The following is a 23441-nucleotide window of genomic DNA, read 5'->3' as shown; positions in this document are numbered from 1 at the left end:
ACTTTTTATCAAAGCAATTAAAACCAATTAAGACTTGTATATATAACCCCTCATTTGCCATTTTCTCTATATGAACTTTTTTGGTTTTCTATTTTGAAATTTTTATTTTCTATCTTTTTAGATTTTTTTTCCTTTCCTTTTTTGACAAAAAAATAATTCACAAATCACAATTATACGATGATCCAACAGTCGGACCCTCACAGATCACCTAGAGGATCATCTTTGCCAATTTATACGATGATCCAACAGTCGGATCCTCACGGATCGCCCTTAGGTTCATCCTCTCAAAATTATACGAAGATCCAACGGTCGGATCACCTAGAGGATCATCTTTACCTATTTATATGATAATCCAACGGTCAGATCCTCACGGGTCACCCTTAGTTTCATCCTCTCAAAATTATATGACGATCCAACGGTCAAATCCTCACATATCACCTAGATGATCATCTTTACCGATTTATACGATGATCCAACGGTCAGATCCTCACGGATGGCCCTTAGGTTCATCCTCTCAAAATTATATGAAGATCCAATGGTTGGATCGTCCCGGTTTGCCCTTAGAATCATCCTCATAAAATTATATGACGATCCAACGGTCAGATCCTCACGGATCGCCTTTAGAATCATCATTGCACAATTATACGAAGATCCAACGGTTGGATCGTCCCAGATCGCCTTTAGAATCACACTCACAAAATTATACGACGATCCAACGGTCGAATCCTCACGTATCTCCTTTTGAATCGTCTTTTTACAATTATACGAAGATTCAACTGTCGGATCCTCATGGGGAATAAGAAAAATTATAAAAATGCCCTGGTTAAAAAAAAAAAAAAAAAAAAGGGAACCCGTATGGGTAATGAGAAATGGGTTTTTGAGAAGGATTTTGAGTTAACGGGTTCCAATGGGTTTAGCCTGCAAAACCCGTTAATTTGCGGGTTTTTTGCGTGCGGGCTTTTTTTAGCCCGGATTAATAAACGGACGGGTTTGTGCGGATTTTAGGCGTGCGGGTATAGTGCGGGTTTGCGGGTTACGGGTTTAAATGCCAGGCCTACCCACAACCACCAAGTCTTGAGGGCTGAGAGCCTTTCTTCGGTATGCCGCTGGTCTTCAGTACACAGCTGTAACAACAACTTGCGAGAGATTGTAGCCCCCCTCAATATATATGGTCGCTGGTCCCTGTAAAACATAGTCCAAGCCCTCTGTGGTACGGGACTTAGACCATCCTATGATCAAGTCAGCATATAGCTTATAGTAGTAGGCTAAGAGGGGAAGATATGCATTACCAGAGATGATCAATGGTGCCTCCTTATATTGGAGACAATAGTTGGGGTAAAATGGTCTAATTGTAGTCGAACCCTAGGGAGGCTACTTGTCTTTTAAGTAAAGGATTTAGAGTTAGATTCTCTTTCCTTACTTAGGCCATTTGGGATTAACTAAAATACCACAGGCCTTATTTGTATAATTCATTTAGATCTCTATCGGAGGCGTATCCCAACTCAATATTCAATAAGGATTACTGATAGAAGCATAAAATGCAACAATTATAATGTGCAATTCTTTACATTTTTCTTAGCTATTTCTTTTAAAAAGTCTATCTTAACTCTATTATCTTTTTGAATTAAATACTATTTAGTTCCTGAATTTAACCGAAAAAAACACTTCAGTCCATGTCCTTCTAATTTTGCAGGTTTAATCCTTGTACTATCAAAGTTGTTTCCCAATGGGTCCATTTCGTTACTCTCCATCTAAAAGCCTCGTTAAGTTGCTAACGTGACATTCCTCTCGCGCCAAAATCTCTGTTATACCCTCACTTGCTCTTTTTTTTTTGCCTTTTGTTTTATCTTTTTCTTGTTCTTCCACCTATGTCTCCTCCACCTCCTTAAACTTCCTCGCTGCCTCTTCCGACAAACCCACTTTGCCACCCTCAGACCTAATTCCCTAGAATCCGCCTCTTCGGATTCCTCACTTCCCTCCAAGTTCACTGTTACTCTCCACATCACACTATTATATCCTCTCACGGACATCACCACACACTTCATCACCACACAATGACAATGAACCCAGAACCTCGTCGGATTCTCCACTTCGTTCGGTCCAACACCCAGTCCACTTCTTCTTCAAGCCCTCACTCTCATATCAATGAAACTCGTTCTAAAGCGTTACAGCAAAACCCGAGTCTCAGAGAGTAAGTTGAAGAAAAAGATGACTCGGCCAAAGGATGACAGGGCAATAGACCTGGTTAGTCCATTGCTGAATGACATCGCTGATGCTTTGTTGAAAAGCTCAACTGTATGTTTTCTCTTTCTTCTTTCCCCCCGAATATAAATGTCCCTTTTTGTTTTTCTGGGTTTTTGATTTGTGTTGTTTGGTTTAGATCGGTGTTTTCATAGTTGCTGCAGAGGATACTTACTATGTCGTCAAAAGAGGTATTCTCTCATCCATTCATTTCCCTCTCACCCTTAAACCCCCTTCAGACCCAGTTCAATTCCACCAGCTATCGGTACCCATGATCGAATTGCAACCGGCCATGGCTATCGGAATTCCAAGTCGCCGAGATTGGACTTTTCGCCAGAGCTGGTGGAAGAGGCGGAGGGCGAAAGCAGCACATGGCCCCACGGCGAGAGGAATGAGATATCGAGGTTGGGGATGGAGGGGAAGCAGGTCGGGATCAGGTGGAGGTTGGGTTTTTTTATTTGTATTGGCTTTCAATGAATTGAGCAAGGTGTGTAGTGGGTTTGATCGTTAGGGTCTTAGGATTGAGGAGATGAGATTTGGGGTTTTTGGATTATGGCTCTGTTTGGTATGATATGCACAGTGTTGAGAATTGATTTGCAATGAATGATATGGGGGAGTGCAAGTTTTGGTTTTTCTTCAAAACAGAAGTAACAATAATTCGGAGGTTACTGGGGGATTTTTAGATTATTGTGGATGGTGTATGTGGATCTGTTTGTTGAGAAATGCAACCAACAGTTGTCGAGGAACGATTTAGGTGAAATAAGAGCTCAATTAGTGAAGAGGATCGGGCTTGATTCATGTTTCATGGTTTCAGATTGTGATTTGAATATGAAATTGATCAAAGCTTTATTTAAGGTTTCATTTGGATTTAAATGCAGAATTTGGGTTTGGAGGAAAGCAAATTTTGCAAAAGAAGAGAAGATGATGAGTTTTTGATTTGACAAATGAACAAAAGATAGTTTGTTTTAGGGAGTCAGAAATTGAGAGAAATTTGCTGTGTGTTCTCATTGATAATAAGGGTCTCTTTATATAGAGGATTACAATGCATAGAGTCTGAATCATACAAGGAAAGATAATCTCTAGATTCTTCTAATTAAACCCTATTACCACTAGGTCAAGTAACCTAGAGTTTGGGCCAAACACAAATAGAGATATCCTTAAACTTTCCCCCTTGTGTTGTCCAAACGCGGTGTTTCTCTTGTTGCCTCGTTAAAAACCTTGTCGAGTAACAAAAACCCAATGGGAAAAAAATAACCTCGGTCGAAGGGGAAAAAGAGCACAACACACCCTTCACGATTCGAGACGAACATGTAGACATCCCCCCTTGATGTTTATGCCTCCCCCTGATGACTACGATCATAGGAGTTCAGATAATTTCCGCAAGCCAATTCTTGCCACATGTTTCTCGAACTTGGATTTGGGCAATGACTTAGTAAACAAGTCTGCCTCATTGTCCTCAGATCGAACCTGGTTCACTTTGATCTTGAGGAGCTTCTGTTGTTGCTGATTATAGAAGAATTTGGGCGATATGTGCTTGGTGTTGTCGCCTTTGATGTAGCCTTGCTTCATTTGTTCAATGCAAGCAGCATTATCCTCATAAATGCTCGTTGGCTCATCTGTGGTAGACTTCAAACCACAATTGCTTCGAACATGGGTACCTTAACGGTGACCTCTATGAAGATGTGTACATGAAGTTGCCTCCTGGTTTCTGACGAAAGGGGGAGAATAGAGTTTGCAAGTTACACAAATCAAGCAAGCATCGAGGCAGTGGTTTTTGAAACTTTCTGGTGCTCTCAAGGCTGCCGGATTCAATCAGTCTTGGTCTGATTACTCACTCTTCGTCCGACACACTTAAGGTAGATTCACATCCTTGCTAGTCTATGTTGACGATGTTATACTGGCAGGAAATAACTTACAAGACATCATGGAGACAAAGCACTTCCTTGCGAGTCATTTCAAGCTCAAAGATATGGGTCAGTTAAGGTACTTCCTTGGAATAGAGGTGGCAAGGTCCAAGCAAGGCATTGTTTTATGCCAACGAAAGTATGCATTAGAGGTCCTTGAAGATGCAGGCTTCCTAGGCGCTAAACCATCTCGATTCCCAATTGATCAGAACTTGGTGCTAACGCAAGGTGAAGGGGTCGTTTTAAAGGATGCCTCTCAGTATCGCAGATTAGTTGGAAGGCTCATATACCTCACAGTCAAGAGACCAGACCTCGTGTATGCTGTACATATCCTAAGTCAATTTATGGATAACCCTAGACAACCTCATCTAGATGCAGCTTACAAGGTGTTGAGATATGTTAAGCAGACACCAGGACAAGGAATACTTTTGCCTTTCACCGGACAATTAGAGATCAAGTCGTATTGTGATGTAGATTGGGCACGTTGCAAGGACACAAGAAGATCAACTACTGGCTACTGTATTTTCTTCGGCAACGCACCCATCTCATGGAAAACAAAAAAGCAAGGAACAGTGTCTCGTTCTAGTGCAGAAGCGGAGTACAGATCTATGGCAACAACATGCTGTGAGATTACGTGGCTTCAAAGTTTATTAAGAGATTTGAATGTTAAACATGCACATGCAGTTAAATTGTTCTATGATAATCAGGCTGCCATTCATATAGCATCAAATCCCGTCTTTCACGAACGCACAAAGCATATTGAGATAGATTGCCATGTTGTGCTGGAAAAAGTACAGAGGGGGCTAGTCAAAACCATGCATATTCGAACAAAGGAACAACCAGTTGACTTGTTCACCAAGCCGCTGGGTTCGAAGCAATTTTCAGCACTATTGAGCAAGTTGGGTGTAATTAACATACACTCTAACTTGAGGGGGAGTATTGAGGAAAGGAATCTCATATGATCTGGAGTCTTCGATATTGGGATCTTCTGTACCATCACAAGTTAATTAAGAGATTTGTATTACTATAGTTAGTCCTATAATTATGGATAGAATTAGCATCTTTGTTGCATAAAACGTTGTAAATCATTCTGAATGAATTGAAGTGATTACATATTATTCACACTATCAAATCTCTTTAGATCGAAGCCATATACATTCACGAACTGCTTCGTGAAGAGCAATAATCTCTGTATAATTCGAAGAGGTAACGACTAAGGTCTGCTTTGTAGACCTCTAAGATATCGCAGTCTTTCCCATGGTGAAAACATAACCAGTTTGAGAGCGACCTTTGTGTGGGTCAGAGAGGTACCCAGCATCAGCAAAACCTTCCAAAACACTTACATCGTTTTGGGGTGGGAAGAGGGAATGCGGTCCACCATATGTGGCGTCCTTGACACTAGATGGGTCCGAATCCATCTTTTCTCTGTAAGGATAGAACAAGCCCATATCGATTTTACCACTTAGGTATTGAAAGATATCTTTAACACCAGTCCAATGGCGTCTTGTTGGCGCAGAGCTATATCTAGCTAGCATGTTCACAGTGAATAAGATATCCGGTCTTGTGCATTGTGCTAAGTACAACAATGCGCCTATTGCACTTAGATAGGGCACTTCTGCCTCTAGCACTTCTTCGTCGTCACCTTTTGGACGGAATGGATCCTTCTTTGGATCAAGACTACGGACGACCATTGGGGGGGGGGGGGGTGCTTGAAGGCTTAATCTTGTCAGTGTTGAAACGCCTAAGCATCTTTTGGGTATAAGCTAATTGATGAATCAAGATACCATCTTTACGGTGCTCAAGTTCTAAACCGAGGCAAAACCGTGTTTTCCCAAGATCTTTCATCTCAAACTCAGATTTCAAGTGTTCAGCGATTTCCCTTAACTCTTTAAGGGTGCCAATTATGTTCATGTCAGCAACATAAACCGCTACTATTGTAAATCCGGAACTTGTCCTTTTTATGAACACACATGGGCATAGTTCATTGTTGACATATCCCTTTCCAATCAAGTAGTCACTTAGACGGTTATACCACATCTGTCCGAATTGTTTCAATCTATATAGTGAGCATTTTAATCAAATCGCAAACGCGCTCTGTGGTTTAGAGCCACTTGATTTGGGTAACTGAATTCCATCTGGAATCTTCATGTATATTTCCGTATCTAGATCCCCACATAGATACGCAGTAACCACATCCATAAGCTACATGTTCAGTTTTTCAGAAACTACCAAATGATGTCCATTACAAGAGAATAGGTCTCCTCGTAGTCGATTCCAGGGCGTTTTGAGAAGCCTTGCGCCACAAGGTGAGCTTTGTATCTTACAATCTCTTTTTTCTCATTACGCTTTCTAACTAATACCCATTTGTGACCAACTGGTTTGGTGTTGGGCGGTATTGGTACAACTTTGCCAAATACCTTTCTTTTCGCTAGAGAATCAAGTTCTGTCTGGATCGCATCTTTCCATTTTGGCCAATCAGCTCTACGTTGGCATTCATCAACAGAGCGTGGTTCGATGTCATCGGTCTTAATAATCTCACGCGCCACTGAATACGCGAATACATCATCAATGATGATGAAGTTTCTTTCCCACGTCCCATGTACACTAGTGTAATTTACAGAGATCTCTACGTTCTCATGGATAGGTTCTGACATTCGGGCATCCCCCAATGATGTCTCTTGGACATAACCATAATCCGGAACATTCTCATGGAACGGATTTTGAGTATCGATGATCAAATGATTTGTTTGTACCTCATTCACTTTCTTTCTAGGGCGAGTATCATTCGAACCAATTGGTCCATCGCGCTTCCTTGTGGGACCTGCGGCCATAGATGCCACATCATTGTCATGCTGGGCAATGACGCCATCTCCTGATGTCACAGGAGTGGTGTGATGTCCAGTATTTGGGACATCGATCCTTGCAGGCATGTTTGCAGCAGGTATGTGTGATCTCGTTACTTTGGCAACATCAGAAAACGCATCAGGCAGAGTGTCTGCTACGTTCTGGAGCTCGATTATTCTTCGCACTTCAAGTTCGGACTATGTGGTACGGGGATCGAGATGAGACATAGTGGGGACAGACCACGACAATTCCTGTCATTCCTGTTGAACATTTGTGTTCTTATCTTCCCCTAACGATGGGAAGACTGTCTCATCAAAGTGACAATCCGCAAATCTAGCGGTAAAGAGATCGCCTGTCAAGGGTTCAAGATAGCGGACAATGGTTGGAGATTCATAGCCAACATAGATGCCCATTCGTCGTTGTGGACCCATCTTAGTACGTTGTGGTGGCGTAATAGGCACATAGATGGCACACCCAAAAATGCGTAAATGCTAGATATCAGGCTCGTACCCAGTCACTAGATGTAATGCAGAGTAAGATTGGGTTGCAGTGGGTCATAGACGAATTAGTGTCGCTGCATGCAATATTGCATACCCCCAAGTCCGTGCTATCATTTGTAGTCGTTTGATAGCAGCTTCTGCGAGACCATTTTTGGTATGAACATGGGGAACTGGATGTTCTACATCAATCCCCAGTGACATGCAATAGTCATCGAACGTTTTCGATGTAAACTCCCCAGCATTATCAAGTCGAATTGACTTAATAAGATGGTCAGGGTAGTGAGCCCGTAGACGGATAATTTGGGCGAGGAGTTTAGCATAAGCAGCATTTCGAGTGGACAACATCGAGACATGTGACCAGCGTGTCGATGCATCAACCAATACCATAAAATATTTAAAAGGTCCGCATGATGGTTGAATTGGTCCACAGATATCTCCTTGGATTCTCTGTAAGAACGGAATGAGTATTTTAGGATCCTTTGCATAGGACGGTCTCGGTCCTAATTTCCCGAAGGAACAAACTTTGCAAAACGAGCGAGGGGCCTTAGAAGCAACCAATGAGGATTTTGGTTGGGACGGAGCGTCTGTAGCGCTATTAGAAGCAAAGTGTGTGACTACATCTTCCATTATAGCGTTAGAGCCATGGAAATAGGTTTGTGTGGCGTCATGGCCACTAGGAGGAGCAACCATGGCGTTATGCTCATGGTTGGCGCCATTTATGGCGTCATCACTTGGGATAGGGGTGGCCTTTCGGCGGCCCAAGACAGTAGCAGTGCCAGAAGCTGCAATTTTTGCGGTCTTGCTAAGTCCTGGAATCAATTTTTGATTCTTGCTTCTTCTCACTCTGAAGAAAGGATGCCCATATGAAGTCTTAAGTATACGGAGCATCATATCATGACCAGGATGTCCTAGTTGGTCATGCCAAAGCCAATATCTGTCTGAATCTAAGAGATCTTCTCTAATGTCATTATTGGATTCAATTGGTCGAATTGTTGTTACATAAAGTCCACTAGATTGACACATAAGCTTCTCTAAGATGCGCTTTCGTCCGCAATCATTAGAGGTAATGCAAAGGAATTCTATTCCGTTCTCACTATGCGTTTCAGCATAGAATCCATTGGCTCTTATATCTTTAAAGCTTAATAAGGTTCGATTTGCCATAGGAGCGTAGAGAGCTTCAGTGACTTTAATCAAGGTGCCATTGGGCAAAAGGAATTGGGCCATTCCATGTCCTTGAACTAAACTTGATGGCCCAGCCATCGTAGTCACAGAGAAATATGTAGGCAACATCTCTAAGAATAATGGTGTGCGTAGTCGCACTATCCGCAAGACATTGAAGTTCATCCATTCCTAAAAGAAAAGCTCGTAATTAAAAAGGACTCATAAAGAAAAGAACTCAACTTTTATTAATAAGCCAAACGGAATTACATCATCGTTTCTTTAACCAAAGAAAATCTAATCCAATAAACTAGATAATGTAAAACAATGGTAGTCGTCTAACTTCTTCTGGTAATTCCAATGTAAATGTGACCAGGTGAGTAGAGAGATGTCGGTGGAGCAAAGCTTGCTTAAGTACCACTTATCTCAAAAGCTTCCTAGACATCACATTTATATTGAGTACGCCTGCTTTGAAGAAAGACTAATATCATTGGCATCTACTACAAAAGTAATATGGCAATTGCCTACATCTCTTAGAAAATAAAAAGACTTAATCAAAATTGCCAGTTTCTGGGTCTTGATCCTTGTAGTCTTCCACCTTTAGATCGAGATCTCCATCTTGATTTTCTTGTTCCATGTAATTTGCCTCCCTTGCTTCACGATACATCTTGTATGCATTTGCAACGTTCTGGGATGGTACACTTCTTTGCCCAATGTCCACTTGATCCACATCGAAGACAAACATCTTTATGGTCAGCCTCCCTTGATCGAGATGCTTTTGGTGCATGCATGATTTGGACGACTATTACTCTTGGTGGCGTCACCACCATAGCCGGAGGCTCCGCCTCTCTCTCTTCACACGTTGACCTCCACGGTTCCGTGCACGCCTCTCTTGGCAATTTCCTTCCTCTTTAGGGCGAGAATATGGACCAGAACGTCCAGAATTGTCCCTACTCTTAGGGTTTCGCCCCTTGCGTCCTCCCTTGGGGGCGCGACCATAGTTAAACTCCGGAATAGACTTGGTTCCCACGGGTCTAGCGTTATAGTTCTTCACAAGTATGTTGTCGTGCTTTTCAGCTACGTTCATGGCGCCAATAAGCTCATGAAACCTTGTGATACGTCCTGCTTTCACATCAATCCGATAATTCTTTGAAATCATTAGGGCAGAGACGGGGAAGGTAGAGAGAGTCTTCTCGATCAACATAGTATCAGTTATGGCTTGGCCACAAAACTCCATCAGAGACTTGATACGAAGAGCTTTCGAGTTATAATCAAGCACAGACTTGAAATCACAAAAGCGGAGGCTATGCCATCGCACTTCTAAATCAGGAAGCAGGGAGTCACGAACTTTGCCAAATTGTTGCTCAAGTTCTACCCATAGCTTTCTTGGGTCTTCCTCATTGAGGTATTCACTTTGGAGCGCGTCATTCATGTGCCTTGTCATGAGAATGATGGCTTTAGCTTGATTTGCTTCAAAAGCAGTAGCTTGCTCAATGGAGAGCACGTTCTGACTAGGCTCTTGGATGGCTTCCAGAAGTCCATCAGCCTTAAGATGTTGGCGCACATCTCGGACCCACCTATGGTATCCCGTGCTAGTTGTCTCTAGTGGAACAAAGTTCAACTTGTTCAGGTAACTCATCCTGAAAAACAACACAAGATTAGGGTTAGTTTCGGAGCGAAAAAGGCTACCACCGAAAAACTATTAAATTTCTGAGCGTAGTCGCTTCTAAGAAATTAGGGATTTTCTGAGCGTAGTCGCTTCCAAGAAAAATCTGAGTCTAAGAGGGGTTTTGGATTAGATCGAAACAATGATGTATGTGGTCGATCATTTTTCTTCTCAACAAACTCTAAGTTTGGAGGACTCTACAAGCTCCAAGCTTGGAGTGAGCACGAACCCCCACAGTTCGGCTATTGGTCTCCCCTTGAAAGAAGAAAGGGGGGGTAGAAGAAGGGATGTTGGAAGTCCCCGAGAAAAGAAGAAGAAATTGAAAAAAAAACTTAAAAAACGGGAACTTTTAGAAAATATTTACCTTGAAAAGTGGTCGGAAATTCTTGACGGGAAAAAGTTATTGTAGATGGCCGGAAAAGTGGTTGGAAAGTTGCCGAAAAAAGGTTGACCGACGTTGACCGGTCGTTGACCAGAGTGTTGACAGGAGCCGACCGCTGGTGTTGATGTGGCGCCCGGTTGCTGACGTGGCTGTCTGATGCTGATGTAGGCTGCTGACGTCAGAGGGCTGACTGGACGCTGATGTCAGTGGGCCTGCTTCTGGGCTTGCGCTTGGTGGATCCGCTTCTGCTTCTGGCCCTAGGGTTGACTGAAGCAGAGGCAGAGGATGCAGGCGGCGGTTCGGTGGTGCAGTTACTTCAGGCGGCCGGTTCGTGTGGTTCTAGGCTAGTTCCGGTGGTGATTTTTCAGCTCCGGTGATCTGGGGTCAGGCTTCAGCTGCTGGTGGAGTTTGGTAGCAGTAGGCAGGAAGGAAGGCTTCGAACCCGGCAGAGAGGATATCAGTATTTCTGGGGGCCGGTTCGGGTATTTTCCGACAGGTTTTGGGGACACTGCCGCCGGTTCTGGGCTTTTGGAGGTGAGAGCTTCAAGGTGGGCGGCGGAGGTTTCTGTGATTTGAAGGCTACGAATATTAGGTTTCAGGGTTAGGGCTTCGTGCTGATAACGTGTTTTAGGGAGTCAGAAATTGAGAGAAATTTGCTGTGTGTTCTCATTGATAATAGGGGCTTCTTTATATAGAGGATTACAATGCATAGAGTCTGAATTATACAAAGAAAGATAATCTCTAGATTCTTCTAATTAAACCCTATTACCACTAAGTCAAGTAACCTAGAGTTTGGGCGAAACACAAATAGAGATATCCTTAAACATAGTTTTATTTTTTTTTATTTTTTTTTGAGATATAGTAGGGGTATAATAGGTATTTACTTTTAGAATTAGCCACATTAGCTATTTAACGGCACAATTTAATAGAAAGTTAACAGAACGGACCTATTGGTCCAAAATTAAGAGTACAAGGATTAAAATGTAAAATTAGAAGGACATGGACTAAAGTGTTTTTTTTCAATAAAAGTTCATGAACTAAACAGTATTTAATCATAACTTTTTAGTGCAATCCCTCTAGTGTATTTTGATCATGGTCTCATTTGTTGGTCTTCTGACTCTAATCCTATCCGGTTTAAAAGACCTTTTAAGTTGGAAGCTATGTGGCTTAAACATTAACGTTTTCATAAAATTTTCTCAAGCTGCTTCTAACCACTACAATGGTAATCCTATCCAACATTTTACCACATTCATCAACTGCTTTCAATACTTAACTAAAAATTTTAACAACTTTGGACATCTTTTTTCTCTTAAGAATGCACTTCGTCAACAGCTAGCTCAAGTTAAGACCAATTAATTCATTCTCCTAGTCCTATTCTTTTTCATAAAGAAACTTCCCTTATTAGTTAGCTTCAGGACATTTTTGTTTCTAAGGAGCTTTTCTAGCATCAACGAGCGTGTACCAATTGGTTACTGCATGGTGATAGAAACACTAATTATTTTCAAACTCAAGCTTTGATTCGCAAAAAAAGAAAGCAAATTACTTACCTAACTGATGATCATGGCATCACCTTATCTGATATTACTCAAATTTCTAGTTTATTGACTACTTCTTTCCAAAAATGCTTTACCCCTACTCACTAGCCTACATTGTATAATATTACATCTTCTGTTGATTGCATACATCATGTTATTACTGAAATTGATCATATGTCCTTACTTACTCCGGTCACTGAAATGGAGATTTTCAATGTTGTTTCTCAGATAGGAGCCCTGAAAGCTCCAGGACTTAATGGATTACATGCCCTCTTTTTTACTGGAAGGAAATTAAAGATCATGTGGTTCCTTTAATACAATATTCCTTTAATTCAGATACTTCTTTAGACATGACTGATCATGCATACAATTATAGTTCTATTACCAAAGAATTCAGATACTAAAATAGTTAACCATTATAGGCCTATTAGCCTTTGCAATATTAGTTATAAGATCATCTCTAAAATTCTTGTTAATTGACTCAGACCTTTGCTTCACAAGTGCATATCAACAACTCAAGGTGCCTTTGCTCCTGTTAAGTTTATTTTTGACAACATTTTAATAGTTCATGAACTGTTTTCTGGTTTCAATCATACTAAAAATAAATTTGGAGCCATGGCCAACATCCCACCTAAAGTGCGTTTGTTTATTTGGAGACTACTCAGAGGCAATTTACCTACAAGAAGAGCTCTCTCCCATAAGGTTAGTCTTCTTGATAGCAATTATCTTTTTTGTAATCATGCATTAGAAGATGGATTACACCTATTCAGAGATTGTGATGTTACCACATGCTTTAGGGTGTGTACCAAATTGGGCCTTTTGGCCAAGAATGAGGCTGCTTCATGTGTGGAGGATTGGGTGCTGAACGTCATTGACAAACTGGATGGTAATCAACGTTGTGCTTTTTTCATGGCACTCTAGGTCATATGGTCTGAAAGAAATAATGTCTTGTGGAATGGGAGTTTCTTCTGTGCCTCAAATGCAACTCAATGGGCTAGTACATTTCTTGAGGAATATCAGCAGCTTCATGTGCATGGAAATGCAAAAGGTAGAAGGGAAAAGACCTGAAAAGAAGAAGATATGGCTGAATGATTATGTAATCACGTACATATACAGTAGGTGGACATGTCCTACACGTTTGTCTCTCCTATAAGCGAGCTATCAGCTATCACTACCAACTACAATCTAGGAATATAAAAGGAAACTGTTATATACAGAATATCTCTACTTTATACACAAGATAAGTCAGATTATTTTCCTAACACTCCCCCTCAAGTTGGAGAGTGGATATCTTGTACTCCCAACTTGCGAATCATAGGAACAAAGGCTTCTTTTCCCAAAGCTTTAGTCAAGATGTCTACCAACTGATGTGCAGAACTCACAAACCTTATAACAACAGAACCATCTTGAATCTTATCCCGGATGTAATGACAATCCATTTCAATGTGTCTAGTCCGTTCATGAAAGACTGGATTTGCTGCAATATGTAATGCAGCTTTATTGTAGCAGTATAACGATGCAGGTTTTTGATGCAATACTCCCAAATCTCTAAAAAGATATCTCAACCAAGTTAACTCACACCAAGCACCTGTCATAGCACGATATTCGACTTCAGCTGAAGAGAGTGACACTGTTTTCTGTCGTTTCTATCTCCATGAGACCAATGAAGGACCAAGGAAGACACAATAACCTGTGGTAGACCTTCTAGTGATTGGACAACCTGCCCAATCCGAATCACAATAGGCTCGTAACCTGAAATCACTGTTTGAGGAAAAAAACAATCCTTGGCCAGGTGCACTCTTAAGATAACGCACGACACGAAGTGCTACCTCCATATGAAGCTTACGAGGCTGATGCATAAACCGGCTTAATACATGCACAGAATATGTAATATCTGGCCTTGAGACTGTAAGGTATATCAATCTACCAATCAACCTCCTATAACGACTTGGATCCTTGAGTAAATCACTTTCATCGGACAATTTCAAACCTCGCTCCATAGGAGTGTCAATGGGTGCTGCACCTAACAATCCAACATCCTCAATGATTTCTAAAGCATACTTGCGTTGGGAAATAAAAATTCCATTCTTGGAAGAAGATACCTCAATGCCAAGGAAATATTTTAAATCACCAAGATTCTTAAGATGAAATTGACTATGAAGGAATTTCTTAATTGCAGCAATACTCACAGAATCATTTCCAGTAATCAAAATATCATCAACATATATCAAGAGAGCAGTGAAAGACTTGCCTTGTGTTCTAGTGAATAACGAGTAGTCAGCTCGAGATTGAACATACCCTGCAGTTCGAATAGCTTCTGAGAATTTTGAGAACCACTGCCTAGATGCTTGCTTCAAACCATATAAAGACTTATGAAGTTGACATACCAAGTTTCCCTCCCCCTGTCTCCGAAGCCCTGGCGGTGGAGACATATAAATTTCTTCATGGAGATCGCCGTGAAGGAAAGCGTTATTGACATTCAACTGGTGAAGGGACCAGCCTCGAGCTGCAGCCAAGGCAAGAAGACAGCGAACTGTGATGATTTTGGCAGTGGGAGAGAATGTATCATGATAATCGACACCCTCCAATTGGGTGAATCCCTTAGCAACGAGGCGCGCTTTGTATCTCTCAATGGATCCATCGGAGCGATGTTTAATCTTATAGACCCACCGACAACCGATCGGCGTCTTCCCTGCCGGAAGGGATGTGAGAGTCGATGTACCATTAGCCTGAAGGGCCTGCAATTCAGAACGCATCGCCTCCTGCCATTCAGGATGGATGGCGGCTTCAGAATAAGTTCTAGGCTCTATAACTTGACTAATCTGGGCAATGAAAGAGCGATGTGCAGGCCTGTAATGATGATAAGAAACATACCGTGCTAGGGGATATCGGGTATCGGTAGTCGGACCTGGAAGCAAGGAATTTGAGTGGTCTGGGCAAGCATACGTGACCTGAAAGCATTGATAATCCTGAAGTTTCGCCGGTGGATGACGAGAGAGGTTGGAGAGGCGAAGAGGCTCGAGGATGGGTGCAGGTGAAGCTGTAGCTGAGGCGGGTAAGGGGTCCAGGGGTGGTGGAGGCGAGTCGGGTGAAGAATCGAGCGGGTTGGAAGCTGGGGCCGGAGAAGATAGCTCTGGGACATCCGAGGGCGGTGAGGCCAGAAGTGGGTTTGGGAGTGCCGGAGGTTTGGGGCGGCGAGCATAAGTTTGAAGGGTTGGGCAAGGAGAGGTTGGGGCGGGGTAGTTGTGGGTAGGAGGAGAGACGATTGGCGTGGGGGCGAGGAGGTCTGGTGCTCTGGGTGGGGAAGAGGATGAGGGTGCGATGGGTTGGGAAGAGGACGTGGCTGAGACGTCGGGTCAAAGGGAAGAAGAAAGAGGAGGAGAGTCAAAAGTGAGGTCAAGGGAGGATGTTGGGTCAGACAGGGGAAGAGGGATTGGGCCGTGGGAATGGGCCAAAGAGGAGAAAGAAGAAACGGGTGTGGCAGAGGCATATGGAAAAATAGTCTCATGAAAGAAAACATCCCTACTTGTGAAGACCCTTTTAGTTGACAGATTATACAATTTGTATGCCTTTTGACCAACAGGATAACTGATGAAAATACAAGTCATGGCACGATAATCTAATTTGTGTGAAGTATGAACATTGGTAGCATAGGCCAAACATCCAAACACACGAAGATGATGGAACGGAGGTGGTTTTGAGTATAGACGCTCAAATGGAGTTTGGAAGGAAAGGACAGGGGTAGGTAATCGATTGATGATGTGCACCGCAGTAAGAGCACACTCCCCCCAAAATTGGGTAGGAAGATGAGCGTGAAATTTTAAAGCGCGAGCCACTTGCAAGATGTGACGATGTTTGCGTTCCACAACCCCATTTTGTTGGGGCGTGGAAATGCAGGAATGTTGAAAAATAACACCATTATCATTAAAAAAAGAGCGGAGGGAAAGAAATTCACCACCATTGTCACTGCGAAATTTTTTAATGCAAGATGAGAATTGAGTGAATGCATAGCTAAAAAATTGCTTTAGGATCGATTGTGCCTCATTAAAAAAATCCAAGTGAAACGTGTATAATCATCAACAATGGTAAGAAAATAATGGGCACCAGAAAGTGAAGGGTGCTTATAACGGCCCCAAATATCACAATGAATAATATCAAATGGTTTGTCAGATGAAATTGAACTAGAACCAAAAGGTAAACGACTCTGCTTAGCCAAAGGACAAACATGGCAAGCATTATTGGATTGAATTGAAATATTGAGAAAATTCTTGGCAATAAAACTTAAACGAGAGGGAGACACATGCCCTAATCAGTTATGCCATAGATCGGTAGATTTTGTGGTGAGGTTGCAGGTTGGTTGAGTGTTTGAGGAGGAAGGTGAACTAATTATGGATTTCTTCGCCGCTAACGCCACCAAGTAGTATAGTCCACCACGCTGCTTACCCAAACCAATCATCTTCCTCTTAGCCAGATCCTACAAAATACACCAGTATGGGAAAAAAGTTACTGAACAGTTCAAGCCTCTTGTTAAACGACTAACCGACAATAAGTCAACTTTGAATGTAGGAACACAAAGCACATCTCTAAGATAATAAATTGAATTTAGAGGAAAAGATCCTGTGGCAACTATTGGTGCTTTCTGTCCACTTGGTAACAATACCGGTGGTAATGAAGAACCTTTCTTTTCAGATAATAAATTGGGAGAGGAAGCAATATGATCCGTCGTGCCACTATCAATGATCCAGCGGCGGGAGGAGATTGTAGACAAACCTGGTTTGGCAACTGCTGAATTAGCTTGAGGTTTAGCACCTTTTTTGTCTTTAGTACCCAAGATGTTAATAAGCTGCTGAAGTTGTGCTTCTGTAAAAGTAGAATTCAAGAACCCTTCTTCATCTTTGGTTTGTCCATCAGAGACTTGATTTGCAGAATGACCACGGCTTCTATCATTCTGGGGACGGTTGGATTTATTCTTTGGATGACTTGGTGGATAACCAATCAACTTGTAGCAAGTTTCAACAAAGTGCCCCATATCACCACAATTTGTGCATTCAGGACGTCCTCTAGAAGAGCCTTTGCGACGCTTATCTTGATTAGATTCCTGTCCACTTTGCAAGTTATTGGAGGATTGATCAAAATGGTGTTCCATTCTGCCTTGTCGGCTAGAATTATTTGGCCTATTATTTCTTACAGCCATAGCTGCTCCACCATGTGAATCTATAGCATGTGCAGTCCCAAGTTGCCTCTGCTTTTCATTTTGACAAATTGCTGTGTAAGCTTGTTGAACTGAGGGAAGAGGATTCATTAAAAGTATCTGACCTCTAGCAGCACTATAAGATTCATCCAAACCCATCAAAAACTGCATCAATTTCTGTCGGTCTTGTTGCGCACCACAGGTACATGAGGAGGCATCAATATATGAAGCTAATTCATCCCAGAGACTCTTCAACTTGGTGTAATAGGCTGAGACAAACAGCTGATCTTGTCTATGGTAAGCAATCTCCCACTGGATTTCAAAGATGCGAGGGGCATTGCTTTGAGAGAAACGCTCACGAAGGTCTTCCCAGACTTCACGAGCAGTAGTGTAATAGATTACACTATCAGAGATTTCCGGGGCTACAGAATTGATAATCCAAGAATGGATCATATCATTGCACCGAGACCAAGTCGCATAATCATTAGGATACTTTTCTGCTGAGGGTGGTTTGATGACACCGTTGACAAAACCAAGCTTGTTCTTGGCATTTAGGGCTATGGTCATGGCTCTTAGCCATGTGGAGTAATTATCTCCATTGAATGGTTTAGAGACCAAGACTAAGCCGGGATGGTCTGAATGATGAATGAAGAAGGGGTTTAAGACGTCAGCCTTTGGGGCATCTGATTCTTCTCCCATGATTTAAGAGATTGAGGAATGAAGCTTGCTGCACGAGAAGATTAGGCACAGCGGCAAGGGAAAGAGTCAGGATTTTACTCCTGATCTGATACCATGAAAAGAAGAAGATATGGCTGAATGAATAATCATTGATCTGTAATCACGTACATATACAGTAGGTGGACGTGTCCTACACGTTTGTCTATCCTATAAGCAAGCTATCAGCTATCACTACCAACTACAATCTAGGAATATAAAAGGAAACTGTTATATACAGAATATCTCTACTTTATACACAAGATAAGTCAGATTATTTTCCTAAGACCAAATGGCAGAACCCTCCTAGTAGGCGTCAGAAAGTGATTGTGGATTGGAGTTACCGGGCTGATTATGGTGATGGTGGAGTGGGAGTTGTGATACGTGATGAAAATGGTATGTGCTTGGCAGCTCTAGCTCGGTATTTCCCACATGCTTCATCTGCTTTACATATGGAGGCTGAAGCATGTAGGGCTAGGCTCTTATTGGCATTGGGCTTATTATCGATGACTGTAAGTCATATTTGACATTTTTTCACTCAATTCAGGTTGGTCACATCTTCCATGAAGCAAATGGTGTAGCCAACAGGTTAGCGCACCTTGCTAGTTTTAATTAAATTTCTTATGTATGGTTAGATGAGACTCCTGTTATTATTCAGGATGTTCTCTATGAGAATGTTTGTAATATTTTTAATGTAGCACGAGGTTCAGGTTTTATGTTCCTCGCGTTGCAAAGTATTACTTCAGTAAATGGAACCGGGCGTGGGGATGTGCCTCCCAGCTAGCTAGGCTGGGTTCCAAACCCCTTAAAAAAAAAAAAAAAAAACTTATGATTATAGAGGTTTTGCCAAGAAAGGCAATCAAGCTCATGCCCCGAATACACTTGAATCTGATTTTAGCATTAATTTCTTAAACGACATTTTTCAGAGCTTCCGCTCAACTCATGATTATATAAATTAGGGCTAAATACAAATTATTACCCTGTGGTTTAGGTCCAAAATCAATTCCCTGAACTTCTAATTTCATCAAAAACACCCCTGCACTTTCAATTTTGATCTAATAGGTCCAATTTGTTAGTTTTCTGACAATTGAGTTATTTAACTTGTTAATGTGGCTCATATATAGCCTATGTTTTATGATGTGGTGTCGAGGTGGTCTGCATAGTCAATTTAGGAGTGAGTCCTACTAATAAAAATAAATAGTTTTTCAACAAATAATCCAACTATAACTTGAACCCATAACAGAATATTAACGAATTGGACCTATTAGATCAAAATTGAAAGTGCAGGGGTGTTTTTGATGAAATTAGAAGTCTAAGGACTGAATTGATTTTGGACCTAAACCACAAGGTACTAACTAGTATTTAGCCCTATAAATTAGGAGTATCTCAAATATTGTCTTGTTGCTTTTGGTCTTAGTTCTACCTGGATTGACCTAATAATGAATTGTGTTTACCTCTGTCCAATTTTCTATAATCTTGAATGGCCAACCTCAAACTTCTTTTTCCCCAAAAGGGGGTTAAGGCAAGGAGATCATTTATATCCGTATCTATTTATTCTTTGTCTTGAACCTTTAATTTGTTCCCTTAATATCTTGTCTCTTAATACCAAGAACCATGTTGGTATTTTTAGTTCTCCTAATGGTATTAGGATTTCTAACTAATTCTTTGCTGCTGATTGTTTAATTTTTTTCTAAAGCTTCTTCCACGTACTGTTGAAAGACATATCCTGAATAGTTTGAACCTTTTTAGTAAAGCCACTGGTTTGCAGATTAATTACCACAAATCGACCATTTATTTTTCCCATAATGTGCCTTCTTCATCCTGTCTGGCTCTCAACAACCGATTAACTCGAAGGATTTAATTCTTAAGATGCAAAAACAACTGGCTAGCTGGAAAGAAGATACTCTTTCTCGAGAGCAAGCTTACTCTTTTAAAGGCTAATCTTTCTGGTCTTCCCAATCATGTTCCATCTTGTTTTAAATGTCCTTAAAAAATCACTTCTGCTCTTGATAATGAATGTAGAAGATTTTTGTGGGATAAAGATCACTATTCTCTTGTTGCTTGGTCTACAACTTGTCTTCCTAAATCAAATGGTGGTCTTAGTATTAGGCCTGCTGCTGATTTTAATGTTGTTGCTAAGCTTGGGTGGAAAATACTTTCTAATCCTAGGAATATTTGGGTTAGGTTAGTTACTACTAAGTATTTAATACATGGTTCTTTCTGGAATGTTAAAAAATCTTCTTCTAGTTCTCTGGCTTGGAAAGGTATTATTGATTCCAGATTCCTTCTACAGCAAGGTATGTCTTGGATAGTGGGACATGGAACTTCAATTAATTTTTGGCTTTTTAATTGGGCTTATCCTTTTTTCCTTATTAATTTTATTGATCCTAATTCTAGATCAAATATCAATACTGATGATTTAGTTGCTGATTTTATTCAATACAACTCACGGAATGTATGTTTCAAAATTACAGACTATTCTTCCCCATGAGGCGGTCGTGAAGATTACTTCCATTCCTTTACCTTACTTTCCACAAGATGATCAAATGGTTTGGGGACCTACTGATCACGACAAGTTTACTATTAAATCAGCTTTTAATTTGCTAGAAAATTCTAGAATATGTTGACGTATGTATACATCAAGTTTTTTGAATATTTTAGACTGTTGGATTTAATTAAAAGTTGAATATATCTGACGGTCTTAAATATTTAATAGTGGTAACCTGTTTACCCATTAACCTATATCAACTTTTTTTTTTTTTTTTTTATGATTCCCAATTACATATTGAAGATAAAATTTAGAAAACCCTAAATTGAAAAGGAGAAGAAGAACTCCTCAACTTTCTCTCTCTAGATTTCTATTCGATTCTTCCGTCTTCTTACACTTTCTTTGACTTTCAATCTAGTTTAATCTGGTCCCTTGTCAAATTGTAGTCTTCTACTGAGTTTAATTCTAGTTCTCAGTAGATTTGTAAGCGGGTCATCCATTTACTGAAACTGATGGATGAAGATCCCCCTTGGCATGCCTCCATTAAAGGGAAGGAGAAGTAATTCCCTGTTCCTTTTTCAATTAACCATAATTGTATTACTATAAGTGCTTTTGAGCTCATTGCTGTTCTCCACCTTTAGTGCTTTGTGCACTCTTTTCTTCTTCCACTTTTTCTTTAATGTTGTACGACATTTGCTTACATTTCTTTTGTTTTTACAGGGTCGCGGATCATATTTCCTCTACCCATCAAAAATTAAAATTATTTGAACGGGAAGAAAGAGGAATTAATGTGGATCTTTCGGCACCGGAGGATGTGTACTCCAAATTCCGCTATCGTCTGGTGGGTACTATTCTTTCTGAGAGACCTTATAACCGTCGCTACTTCAAAAACATGGTGATCGATCTATGGCGGCATCCGAATGATTTTGTGATTCGTAATTGCGGGGACTACTGGTATCTCTTCTAGTGGTAAAACTTTACGTATATATAGTAAATGAGGCGTGAGTCTTTAATTGTACATTAAAGTCTTCTATTTTGTTAGAAATTATTCTATGCACCGACGGTGCAAATGACGCAACACTTATAAGATGATCTCAACCATTGATATTTATAATTAATGTTAATAACCTAAGAGTGTATTTAATATAATCTAACTATCTATTTATGTTGGTGCAAGTGCACGTCGGTGCACTAAATCCTCCCCCCTATTTTGTAACTAATACTTTTCTTCTGTAAATCTTATCATCAAAGAGATAATTACTCGTCTGACAGTGCATTTTACAATAAATTACAACAATCGAGGTGTAAAGTGGTAATTATAGTTGTTTTTTTGATAATTACTTAAAATATGATTCCATTTACTAAAAAGGCGATCACTTTACCAATGTCACAGCAAATGTTTTGTTTATATGGTAAATGATCATATTGGACCTAAAACTTCTCAAGTCCTTATTCTTGTAATCCAGTTGTTCTTTTTATAATTAGAGTAATTTCTTTTGTAAATTATATCATCAATGAGATGCTTTACAATAAACGACCACATTGGATGTATTTAGTAATAATTATAGTTGTAATCAAAGTAATTACTGTCACGCCCCTGATTTTTTAACATAAATAAAAATCAATATATAATCCCATAATAATACATGCGTGATCGTTCAGCCATCAATACAAAATACCTGGAAATTTTTTTCCTTTAAACAAAGTACATACGGATGCCCTGAACCCTCAAAATTAATATACACTCGCTCTCCACAGAGTTATATATTACACAAGCTTACGAATTAAATTGTCAACAACAAAATAAAACGTAAATGCTCCTCAGAGCACACTACAATGGAAGTCTTAATAACGGTAAAGTCACAAAATTGGCTTCCTACCGTAAAGCTGCAAGCATGCTACCTCAGCTTCAGCCATGATTACCCTGACCTGCAGGATTAACCCCTACACCGTTTGAATGGTGTACCGGGTTGCCACACAACAAACCTAGTAAGCTTTTGCAAGCCCGCATGAGTAACTCAAAACCACATATGCACAACTCGCCCAACGAGGAAACCCATCAACTCGTAAAAAGAGACACACACCCTGTTTTCCCAAAACAGCACATTCTTTTCCCAAAAGAAACAAATACAAGTCACCACGTGACAAAGTCATATTAATTGAAACTCTGACAATTCAATATGCAATTCCCAAAAATCACAATAAAGGTCACACCGTGACCAAGTCATATAAATTGAAACTCTAACAATTAAATATGATACACAAGTCCTCCCAGGACATTTAAAAAAAAGAATTCCCGAAACTCCCTTTTAAAACACATTCCCAAATCAACACAAGTCATCCCGTGACAAAATCATAATAATTGAAACTCTGACAATTAAATATGCTACACAAGTCCTCCCAGGACATTTAAAAGAAAGAATCCCCGAAACTCCCTTTTAAAACACATTCCCAAATCAACACAAGTCACCCCGTGACAAAATTATAATAATTGAAACTCTGACAATTAAATATGATACACAAGTCCTCCCAGGACATTTAAAAGAAAGAATCCCTGAAACTCCCTTTTAAAACACATTCCCAAATCAACACAAGTCACCCCGTAACAAAATCATAATAATTGAAACTCTGACAATTAAATATGATACACAAGTCCTCCCAGGACATTTAAAAGAAAGAATCCCCTAAACTCCCTTTTAAAAACACGTACTTATGAGCATCAGATAGCTCCCTGCTACCCCCCACGATGTACCATGGCAACAGACTAGAGCTCTAACTGATTATATCCACTCACCCGGCCAAACGTGTGGAGTCCCGA

The 23441-nt window shown here is 40.6% G+C and overlaps 2 protein-coding genes across 2 annotated transcripts; both read left to right on the top strand.

Annotated features, from left to right (window-relative positions):
* The first annotated feature begins 2145 nt into the window (after positions 1 to 2145).
* On the top strand, positions 2146 to 5107 carry LOC112171028 (uncharacterized mitochondrial protein AtMg00810-like). The gene is made up of 3 exons (XM_024308272.2): positions 2146 to 2295; positions 2381 to 2432; positions 4146 to 5107. The coding sequence occupies exons 1-3, from the start codon at positions 2146 to 2148 to the stop codon at positions 5105 to 5107; spliced, it is 1164 nt and encodes a 387-aa protein (XP_024164040.2).
* A 10147-nt stretch (positions 5108 to 15254) lies between these two features.
* LOC112171027 (golgin subfamily A member 6-like protein 2) lies at positions 15255 to 15740 on the top strand. The gene is made up of 2 exons (XM_024308271.1): positions 15255 to 15414; positions 15484 to 15740. The coding sequence occupies exons 1-2, from the start codon at positions 15255 to 15257 to the stop codon at positions 15738 to 15740; spliced, it is 417 nt and encodes a 138-aa protein (XP_024164039.1).
* The last annotated feature ends 7701 nt before the right edge of the window (positions 15741 to 23441 follow it).

The sequence above is a fragment of the Rosa chinensis genome, chromosome 6 (genome assembly GCF_002994745.2).
Source record: "Rosa chinensis cultivar Old Blush chromosome 6, RchiOBHm-V2, whole genome shotgun sequence".
NCBI lineage: Eukaryota > Viridiplantae > Streptophyta > Magnoliopsida > Rosales > Rosaceae > Rosa > Rosa chinensis.
Note: the sequence above shows the minus strand (reverse complement) of the source record. Positions and strands in the feature narration are given on the sequence as shown.

Excerpts from the sequence above, each read along its gene's own strand:
- LOC112171028 (XM_024308272.2), top strand. The coding sequence starts at position 2,146 with ATGAAACTCGTTCTAAAGCGTTACAGCAAAACCCGAGTCTCAGAGAGT. Across the intron at positions 2,296-2,380 it reads CTTTGTTGAAAAGCTCAACT|ATCGGTGTTTTCATAGTTGC; the intron begins GTATGTTTTCTC and ends TGTTTGGTTTAG. Across the intron at positions 2,433-4,145 it reads TTACTATGTCGTCAAAAGAG|GAAATAACTTACAAGACATC; the intron begins GTATTCTCTCAT and ends TTATACTGGCAG.
- LOC112171027 (XM_024308271.1), top strand. The coding sequence starts at position 15,255 with ATGGGTGCAGGTGAAGCTGTAGCTGAGGCGGGTAAGGGGTCCAGGGGT. Across the intron at positions 15,415-15,483 it reads TGGGTTTGGGAGTGCCGGAG|GAGGAGAGACGATTGGCGTG; the intron begins GTTTGGGGCGGC and ends AGTTGTGGGTAG.